An 11,031-nucleotide genomic window follows, 5' to 3' on the forward strand; every position below is an offset into this window, starting at 1 on the left:
GTAAACAAATATTTGTGATCAACTATGCCAATACAGCTAGTGATCTACCCACAGTGCTTAATGCCGTAGTGCTTGAAACATTGGGACCAGACATAAATTGAAAAGCCTCATTTTGTAGCTAAATTTTATAAGAAACCTGATTGATATTTAACATATTTTTTTATGATATTTTATACATTTCTTTCAGTTTGAGAGCATTATTTTGGCACCTTAGATGTACACTTTTCGGGCTTAAAGGTTAAAAAACCCAAACAGTTTTGCAAGTATGAACTAAGAAACATTAAGGATTATCTGTTTCTTAAGATAGAAAGAAGATGATCTTTTGAAGGTTTTAGCTTTCCATCATTTTCATTATTATTTTCATTGCAACATGATGTCCAGTTAACTTTTTCATGAAATAAATATGTTTAAAGCAAAAATGACACACTTATATATCTACCATTCAAGATCTGAGTTTATAGTGGCGAAAAACACAATCAAACCTCAGTAGAGTGGACAGTAGAACAGTCAGTATTTCCCACGGTGACGTCTGATACTAGAAGTGGGGTTAAAATATGGTGAATGTAATCCTCGTAACTGACCCCCGACAGTTGCTCAACTATCAGTCCCAGAACCAGGTACCCCAAGTTGGAGTATGCATGTCTCTCTCCTGAAAATATATGTTTCCTCTATCAATCAATGACCGTCACTAACTTAAACATTTAGGATCAAGCTAGACAGATACTTGGGGTTGGTCTGGAGACTTCGGATAAGTTTCCTGTAACTGTCAAACCTCTCGTTACTTTAAGTGTTAAGAGAAGATTTCCTTTATATAATTATATATAAGAAAAACATTTCTCCCACCTCAGATAAGTAGATCCAATAATTTAACCATGCTAGAAATACTCATCTTGCCCACGGGCGAAGATAAAATGCCCGTATGGAACTCCTTTTTAATGGTCAACACATTATAATTACCTCCCTTGTTGAAGACTGTCGCCTGTAGCATCATGGAAACCTTGTCTCGTGGCAATATTTAGAACGCTAATTAATTATTTCCTGCTTCAAATGTCACCATAAATCAGTTTTCACGCACCTTTCAAGAAATAATGCTTCACTCTCCTTAGAACTATTTAAAGGCCGATTTGACTATTAACATGATCTGAATCACTGCACGCATATCCATGCCAACCGTGTATTATCGCATATCCATACGCAATTATTTTCACTAAGCACAAAAAAGTTCCAGCAAAAAATACATTTTTACTTAATTATGTTAAACTGAGGTGGAATAAAAAGCATCTACCATAGCCGCTCATGTAAGACAGTTTCATCCCGAACCTCGCGCATGGTGTTTTGCGGAAACATGGTAAACCTCGTTTCCGCAAAACACCCTACGCTCGGGTCTGAATGAACCTATCTTACACTCTCGGCCATGGAAGATACTTATAATCTTGATAAAAAACCTATTGCTAGATTCTGGTAAACTTCACTGTTTACAAAGAATAGCATTATCCCTGTATTCAAACATCAAATTATAATATCTGATTGTTCTAAATATGAATCCAATGTCTGATAATAATTAACTAGACTTGACTTTACATGTAAACTTGGCTAAAAATAAAATTCGCTCATGCAGACCTGAATGGCTAAAAATAAGTTAACTAAAAATAGCATTTCTTTAATTTAAAACTTTCAAGGCCCATAATCTAGGCATGCATAGGCGGATCTGGCTGGTTTTTGAAAGGAACCAAGCTCTGATGGATATCTAAATACTGTATAAGTTTTATCGGATACAATCAAAACTAAAGTCTGTATCGTGTTCACAAACAATTGTTTACCTGGAGGAAATGACAGTTTAGTCTTGAGAATGTATTGCAGGAGTGTCTCACTGTCCCAGGGGTTCAGGGGATGTTTTGGGTCCTGGTACCAGAAGACATGGTCGCCCTCAACGTCGCGGTCCCAGCCCGCCGAATGCTGTAGAAGGTGTTTGATTGTGATTTCCTGGTGGACTGGTCTCGTGCACGAGAATTCAGGCAACACCCCCATCTCACCTTATATTAAATAATCAGTTAAAATTTGATTTTTGATCATCACCGTTCAAATGTATTTTTTATTTTTTATTGGGAATAAATTCTATCCATATTTAAACCAAACTCTGCATATGCAGTACAGGACTGTTGCAACCTGATATGTTCACTGTTTGTTTTCCTTTTTAATTAAGTTCAGAAACTTAACCTGTGACTGTTTGCCAGCACAGAAGAATTGCAAGTATTTACAAATTAAATAAAAAAAACAAATTCATGATCATGCAATAAGAAATTCATTTGTCTTGCTCACCAAAATCGATATAAACTGACCTTAGCTAAAAAGTGTTTTTATCAATTTTAGATGACATGTAATAATGAATAATGGAAAAACTTCTGAACCATCACTAACCGAAGACTTTTGTGGACAAAGGGCACTGCTTCTCATGGCAGAGTTTTACGACAGCTACAGCAGTGAACACCTTACTGATACTGGCAATACGGAAATGTGAAGAGGATGTAACCCTTTCTCCACATCGGCTTACACCATAGCCTGGATACACAAATTGATTTGAAAATATATTGATTATTTACACTTATTAAGTTCAGCTCCATTATGAAGGCAGCTGCAAGAGTTTTCCTAGAGATACCATAAGAAAGAGCCCCTGGTGGGAATGAGCCCACAACCTCATAGGAGAGGGAGGAACTTAAAAGTCATTCAAGTGTTATGTTTCCTTTTTTTTCTTATCAGCTTCATGGGACTTAAAGCTGCACTCTCACAGATTGATCGTTTTGACAACTTTTTAATTTTTGGCTTGGAAGGAGGTAATTTTGGCTAAAATCCACAGACACCAGTTATATAAGACTGCTGACAAAAAAATAAGATCGCGGAGTTTTATATTTAAGTTCAAAAATTGATGTTTTGTGCATTTTTCTTAAACCTTTAGTAACAGTTTATGCCGTAAAACATTAATTTTCCAACAGAAATATGAAAATCTGCGATCTGATCTTTTGTCATCAATCTTATATCATTGGTTTGCAGACATATTCGCAAAAATTTGCTCTTTCCAAGACAAAAAATAAAAAAGTTGTTAAAAATGTAAATCTGTGAGAGTGCAGCTTTAAAGTTCCAACACATAATCACCTTTTTTTCAGTAGTTAATTTCTTCTGTCTCAAGAGTTACATGCCCTTGAACTAAGATTTTATTGTTTTAAGAATACACAAGTGTGTTATCTGAAATTAATGCCCACTGTTAACTACCAATAAATACAAGCTTTATACAAGCATGTTTTATAAAAAATAAACCCACCCTGGCTATAAATGGGTTTTCCATTGTCAGTGATATGGAGTGCAGCCCCTGGTATTCCCTGTTCCATGAGAAAGCCACAAATGATCTCGTCAAAACGATGCATCTGCTCAGGTGAAGGCTCATTTGCTTCTATATTTGCTGAAATGTATTTTTAGCAGAAGTAGTGAATGTTTTGACTTGACTATGTAACATACAATACGATTGGTTCTATACAAGAACATAAACTACTATTTAATACTAAGTAAAAATGACATGTTTACAGAACACATATATGCCTCTCCACTGATGTGGAAAATAAGTCAGATATTTTAAGACAATACTGCAGAGGCCTAAAAAAAAATACATTTGGTTCGGGTTACCCGACCCTACCTACGGAATAGGCGCCGACCCTACCGTTTTTATAGTCAGTTTGAAAAAAAAAATGAAAAACTAAAAAAAAATAATAATAAAAAAAATATTTTTTTTTTCTTTTTTTTTTAATTGCTTTTCAATGTGTAGTTTAAAACCTTAAATGCTTATACAGGAGATAACTTTAACACCATTCTCCAATGATGAAAATAACATTCTTATATATAGCCTAATAAAAAAAAATAATAAAAAAAAATAGAAAGCCTACCTACCCTACCTATTTTTGAAAAGGATGTAACCCTAACCAAACAATTTTTTTTTTAGGCCAGATCACAAAAGTGTAACGGTGAACTGTCCTGGGGCCGTATTCAATAAGCATCTTAGTAATAATTTTCAACTAAGTAAAAAATTGCCATTTTTCTAATCTGAATTTTAAGAAAACAAACAATGTTTGTACACCAAAAATATGAAAATAAGCAAGAAAATGGTTTAAACAACATATGCATATGAATAAATCTGATGAAAAGTAGCGGGTATTTAAAATAATCGTTGTCAAAAATTACAAAATTCTCACTAAGTTGAAAATATTCACTAAGATGCTTATTGAATACGGCCCCAGAGCAATAGTTTTAAAAGTTAACAACGATTAAGTTAACAACATTATTAACTTGAACAATGTTCTGAAAAATTGGCCCACCGTTCCATCAAAACTGGCTTATCAATGTATTGAGGATCCATATTTTAAAAGTTAATGTCCTTTTCTTACCTGTGAGAATGCTGTATGTATGGTCCCACAGTTTTGGATAGGGGTTGGATAGGACGAAACTGGACATTTTTCTAGAAGGCAAAAATCAAGCTTAAATTTAAACAGCAGATCATTCATATGAAAAGTTTTTTACATTACACGGTAGGGCCCTTTAATAGGTGTTTTGCTCTTTGGAGATGTCTTTGAAATCATTCAATTTTCCTCTCAATTTTGAAATTATCTTCCTTATTTGCAACAGTCGGATATCACGCACTTACTTTTCACCAAAAAGAAAGCCTTGCGGTGAAAAATGCACTCTGCACTTTGATTAGCTGTTCGTGGTAAAAAATTTGGCCAAGTTATTTCAATTCCTTCCATTTACTGTCAAATTAAAGACTTATGGAACAGATATAAAAAATGACAAGGATTTTCGGACTGACATTAAGTGTGACCTTGAAAGTATGATTTTGTTCCACCACTTTATGAGTAACCGGGTTTAGTAGGTACAATAATGAGCAATAAGGGATACTTTTTTATCATTTTGACATTTCTTATGTATCCCTGTGTCTCGAGTCTATCAAAGTAAAAAAAAGTGTCAAAGACCCATTGACAGCCATTTAGATGGGCGAAGTAGAAAAATGGCTTTAATAACCCTTGGCCTCAATTTGCGAACTTAAAAGGTGACCTTAAAGCTGCACTCTCACAGATATACCATTTTTACAACTTTTTTTTATTTTTTGTCTTGGAAAGAGCATATGTTTGCTAAATATCTGCAAACCATTGTTATATCAGTGTGTGTATACCACATGATAAATGATGTCATATATGCTACGTCGGAAGGCAATATTTTGCATCAAATGAAGACTTGAATCAAAGATAACTTTTCTTGTACTACACCATTTTAAATAAATCAAAGGGCAGTCTATGTCACTTAAAGAGCCCCGCCTTCGTTTTATTACTTAAGTCTGATTAGGTGATTAGTTTCCTCAAACACTTCAACAAACCTGTTTCCATAATAATGTTTTGACAGCGCTCCGTCAGAGGGCCGTATTGTGAAAAGGATTTTCAAAGTGTTTGAAGAAACTAAACTCTCAATCAAACTCTGGTAAAAGACCGAAGGCGGGGCTCCGTAAGAGGCGTAGACTGCGCTATGATGCATCTAAAATGGTGAAGAAGTCGTGAAATTATATTTATTTTAAGTCTTCATTTGAAGCAAAATATTGCCTTCCGACGTAGCATTTATGACGCAATTTATCACATGGTATACACACACTGTATATGATTGCTGACAAAAAATCAGCTTGTAAATTTTCATATTTCCTGTTAATATTAATATTACTAACGGTTTAAGAAAAATGCATAAAACATCACTTTTTGAACTTAAATATAAAACTCTGCGATCTAATTTTTTCTCAGCAATTATATAACTTGTTTCCATGGATTTTCGCAAAAACTGGCTCGTTCCAAGACAAAAAAAAAAAAGTTGTCAAATCTGTGAGAGTGCAGCTTTAAAGTAAACTCTGCACATCAGCTCATTGTGGTGAAAATTTCTGCAAAGTTTCGTAAACATATTTTCATTGACTGAAGTATTGTGGAGCAGGATGGATGGACAGACACACAGACTGTATATGTAGAATAGAAGACCTTTCCGGGGCATAGTAAGCTCCTTAGAGTGCTCAAATTTGTGACTCATAGCTGTGGCAGAGAAGCTGATAAAGCATGGAGTTGAATCTCCCTTGCGGTTCATGCATAAAAAGTCAATCCAAAAGTCAATATATAATCCACAGACAATGTGTGAGTGACACCAGGATGTCTAATGCACAGCAACAATTTTTGGGCTGTTTATCAAATTAATGGACATGATACAACAACATATTATGAATCCACGACAATATTCCCACATCCTTACTAACAAAGTTGATTTTCCTCTACGGATATAAGAAACTAAACAACAACTTTACAAGTAACTAACAGTTATATAGTTGAGAGTGTTTGTAAGGTACGATCAACTGAGAAATAGGTTATTGGGAAAATAAAAATAAAATAAAATAGAAAACGTTTTGCACATTGCCTATTTATACTGGGGTACATGTAGCCCAGTGCAATTTTTTGTGGTTTACTGACCACTAGACACATAAAGACATGAGTATGAGACTAGTGAACATAAGGATGCATAATAACTGTATTCAAATAACAACAGTTAGATATATCAAAAATAATAGTTCTTATTCATTTATTTGTGTATATGTTACAGTAAGATTGTGATTTCGTTAATTGTTTTGTTAAATGATCTGAGTCATGAGTTTGGTTGAACTACGCAAGAAACTATACCTGAAATGTATACCTGATTATTCATATGTATAAATAAATAAAAAATCACCAGATGTATTGTCTGCTTATTTCCTCTTCAGGGATTTCATGAAATCCCTGACTACATTTTTTAGGGATTTCACAAAATTACTGGAATTTTCAGGGATTTCATGAAATCCCTGAGTAAAACAGTAATTTCGTGAAATTACTGAAATTTTCAGGGATTTCATGAAATCCCTGGTTTCACAATCTTACTGTAACATATACATGTATTGTCTATTTTCAGTGTGTTGACTACATTTGTATTTGATTGTCCACAAGTGTTTGATTACTCTGTTATTAATATTTACTTATAATAACTGTACAGTGTAAACTGTATTGATGCGCACATTGATTGGACATTTTCAGTTATACATGGTACTGCAGTATATGTTTTATTTTAATAATGAACATTTATTTAGGATCGTTGAGTTTGTGTTGCAGGGGTGCATAAGCATAATATTTGGGTGGCAGAGGGAGTGGTTTTACTTTTAGAAGGAGGATGTCCCTTCTTTATGTTGAGGATAATTGGGGGGTTACTGATACTAAATGGCGCTTTCTTGTCAAATCTAATGCACCAGTCTATTGTAATCCCCCCCTCAGGTCTGGGGAATAGCGGGGACTTTGCCTTTCGGTCGAGCCAAGCCCGGGCAAAGTCCCCACCCTGGGGGGGCCAACTCCTCATGAAACCCCCGCTAAATGACCCGCACTCAAGGGACTCTAGGTAAGGCCCGCTCCTAGTCTAAAATAATAGACGTGTTATACGGGATTCTTCCAATCCCTAAAGTCTACACAGGTTTGTGCAAAAACTGGGTGGGTTTGAAAAATATTGAAGTTGTATTTAGTGAAGTATTTTATGTTTGAAATGGATAATAAAGGTTTATATTCATATTTTACAATGTAAGTACAAAGTTATTTTGCACAAAACAAGCATTAAACACATCATCTACCTTTCCAATAAAACAAAACTTGACTGACACAGACAATCGTAATAACTTGGCCACCTCCGACAAGCTTCGTGATAGACCTCGTAAATACAATCGTAACAACTCGGCCATGACCAAAGTGCTCTGATTGTTGTAAAACTGTGAACTGCAGCCTTGCGTTATGTTTTGACAGAATGAAATGAAAGAAAACCCCTTCAAACTCATAATTATTCATTGGATATTTACTTTTTGTGTAAGGAACTAATTGATATAAAATGACATTATCTAGTAATATTTCTTGTTTTTATGATATTTTATGGACGCAATATGCTTTAACCCGGAATACCGATCAGAACAACTACCCACTTTTGGTACAAAACAATTTGTACCTGAAGGATTTGCCATATCAAAAATCGTAAAAAAATCCGTCAACGTACAATTATTTGGACTAGGCCCATTCCCTGCTATATTGATGTGAAGACAAAACCACCGCATTCACACTACACTGCGGGGCCAACTTGAAGGTAAAATCACGGCCCATTTCCCCAGCTATCCCCCGGATCTGGGGGGGCCGTGGTTACAAATGACTGGTGCATAAGAATAAAATTGTAGTAAAAAACAGTAGTAATGTCACATTTTTAAACTGTTTTGCACATCTTACATTTACTTATGAAGTATCTAACAAGTATGTTTTTATACAATATGGAACGCAAAATCTACATAAACTCAATTTTTTCAAGAGGCTTAATAAGATTGCGGTTAGTGCGTCGTACATCCTGGTGTCTGTGATGTTATCCGAAAACTGTGTCTGTTTACTGTATCCGAAAACAGTGAAACACGATATCGTTTAATTATGATAAAACGATTTTGAGTGACATTTCATACTTGAAGCAAGTACTCACTTCCACGTTTCTACCTAATCATTCAATCAATGAGTAGTCATGTCAGTATTAGTGATTTTGTGAAAAATCCTGCAGACAGCTTTTAGGTCATTTCAGGGCAGTAATATTTGCCGGGATCCAGGACTGCCGGAATCCGGGACCCAAATTTCGATTTTGGATTTATCTTTGCGTTTGATATGTTTGAGCTTGTACAGACTATTTGAAAGTGTAAATGCCTAAAAATAATTATAATAATAACATAGAAATGATTTCGATGCATATATGAGCCGCATCGCGCGATTTTGTGCATTCGGGCATACTTATTACGAATAAAACAATAATTTATAAAACATGCCAAAAATAATGTGTTTTTCTATTTATAACGTGTTACTTATTTCTTCCAAACTTCCTTCTTTTAAAGGATTGTCATAAGCACATGCTTTTCTCGACGAATTATGACCATAGCAACTACGGATTTCGTCCCAACTTATTTGACTGCATTCGGCCCAATGGATTACTAATACAAAAATGAATCATGATCATTTTCTTTATTTATGTTCTATAAAGATCTAGTGTTGGGAAAACAAATAAAATTATAAGCTAGTTGTATTATGCTTTAAGGACCCCATTGGAAATAAGTCGCATAACTTCAATTTGTTAAATGTAATTCAATTATATTTTTTTCGAAAACACGCCAATCCGTATGCGCACGTAAACTCAATTTGGAAATAACGTTGAAATTGTGTCCCAGCCCTGTGCGCGCTAACGTTTTATTTAGAACATAGAACGGGCTAGACTTTCAAAACAGTGAAAAATGTTCATTTGGTATTTCCACTGTTAGAAACAGTTAGATATCAATTTTATTAAATGTATGCTCTTTATAGAAATTAATTTAAATGTCAGTTTCTTTTACGATTTTATTTTATTACATGAAAAGAAAGAGTACACATTCTATCACAATAAACATAATCATTCAAGTACTTTACTTGATTATGTCCTAACACCAATGCCATTGTTAATTATAAGAATCAAAGTGCTTCAAGCGTTGAAAGGCTTTCGACCTGATACGTTTTATGAGTAAAGTCATGTAATTGTAAAAGAGATTAACATAAGCATCTAACGATAGTATATGCATGGCGATATTCATGAATTCCCCAGGAAATACTTTTAGATGTTTATGCTGATACTCAATTAAATCAAAACCACGGACTATCATTCATTTGAAATATTCATTTGAATACCCAAATAATTACATACGAATGGAGTAATACACAATCGCATATTTAATCTTATCTAGAACTTTAGTTTCATAAACAATGCACTGCCACGGATAAAAAACCCCATAATACTTCCATACTCTTCAAACATGAGTGCGCCGTAGTTTACTACCAGTAAATGGAGTAATATACATATATATGTATTTATTTTGATTTAGTACGCGTTCATTTTGATTTTTTTGCGTATTCTGCTTTGTTGTATTGCATTTGTAACTCGTCGATATTAAAATAACAGCGTTTTCCATTACGTTAATTGCGAAATTACGCAAAAACACAGCTTATTCGCACTATATAAGCCACGCAGCATATTACTTATACTCATTACAGTGCTTCTTTAAGCGAGCTACTTCATAGCAAAACGCAGCCCCGTAGCTAGCTAATTAGAGCAGATTGATAATGTAACTTAGACCGTTGACCACCGCAGTTCTAACAACGCGCGGGTTGATGGTTCGCGCGCGCATTGATTCGTTAAATGTTTTTTGTTATCTGGATCTAGAAAGTAGAAATCAATGCATTGTAGATGAAAACAGAACAGAACAAAAAAGACCACACCGTTCGCCCAAACTGCAACATTTCGGACTAGAAATTGTATTTTTTTTCTTGGGGAACTCCCCCCTCCAACATTTTTAACATAACCAACTTCAGACACAAGTCAAAAGGTTACGCCCCTAAGTTATGCCCCCTCTAACGCAAAATCCTGGACCGCCATTATCAAACAATGATAACATCAACTAGTTTTCCCTGCTGTGCGTTCGCGGTTCCCATTGCCAACTTTGGAGCTTATCAGGGTAACGACGGTCTTTATCGATTTCTCCTCTCAGTGCAATAGTAGCGTTAATATACGCTAGTTTAGCATTTATTTATCAACTGGACGTAGTGTAAGATTAAGGCAGATAAGAAATACAGAATTTATGAGGGTCATAAAGTTGACCCGTTCTTTTATTATAAGTTGTTATAGAAAATTTCAGTTTTGGAGGATTTTAGCCATTATTAAGGTGGGGTTGTTCTGTAGGGGAAACGTTAGTTTATTAAGTACTGAAGTATCAAATCATCTTACTTCTTTTACATATTTTATTCCGTGTCTTTTTGTTGAAGTCTATAATTGATCGTTTATCAAGACATTTAATTGGGGCTATGTTCACACCTTTATTTTTACAGTTTGGTAATTTTTCTAACACAAAATTGGGTG

The 11,031-nt window shown here is 34.7% G+C and overlaps 1 protein-coding gene and 1 long non-coding RNA gene across 5 annotated transcripts in view; one reads left to right on the top strand and one right to left on the bottom strand.

The window, feature by feature from the left end:
• The window catches only part of LOC128238995 (uncharacterized), an 18,263-nt gene extending 14,957 nt beyond the window's left edge, over nucleotides 1–3,306 (top strand). Inside the window, exons 2-3 of the long non-coding RNA XR_008261802.1 lie at nucleotides 1,861–1,965; nucleotides 2,371–3,306. This is a non-coding gene — a long non-coding RNA (uncharacterized LOC128238995). The remainder of the gene's footprint in view (nucleotides 1–1,860; nucleotides 1,966–2,370) is intronic.
• Nucleotides 1–8,703, bottom strand: part of LOC128238990 (uncharacterized) — an 18,794-nt gene extending 10,091 nt beyond the window's left edge. The window contains exons 1-6 of one of the 4 annotated variants that reach the window (XM_052955381.1): nucleotides 8,587–8,703; nucleotides 4,431–4,501; nucleotides 3,317–3,454; nucleotides 2,419–2,559; nucleotides 1,821–2,033; nucleotides 483–649 (exon numbers count right to left, since the gene is read on the bottom strand). In XM_052955381.1, coding sequence (XP_052811341.1) covers nucleotides 483–649; nucleotides 1,821–2,033; nucleotides 2,419–2,559; nucleotides 3,317–3,454; nucleotides 4,431–4,497 — 726 coding nt within the window. In that variant the 5' untranslated portion in view covers nucleotides 4,498–4,501; nucleotides 8,587–8,703. Of the gene's footprint in view, nucleotides 1–482; nucleotides 650–1,820; nucleotides 2,034–2,418; nucleotides 2,560–3,316; nucleotides 3,455–4,430; nucleotides 4,502–8,121; nucleotides 8,311–8,345; nucleotides 8,465–8,586 lie in introns of those variants that run through there. The other 3 variants (XM_052955382.1, XM_052955383.1, XM_052955384.1) reach the window with 3 other exon arrangements.
• Between the last annotated feature and the right edge of the window lie 2,328 nt (nucleotides 8,704–11,031).

The sequence above is a fragment of the Mya arenaria genome, chromosome 6 (assembly GCF_026914265.1).
Source record: "Mya arenaria isolate MELC-2E11 chromosome 6, ASM2691426v1".
Classification (NCBI taxonomy): domain Eukaryota; kingdom Metazoa; phylum Mollusca; class Bivalvia; order Myida; family Myidae; genus Mya; species Mya arenaria.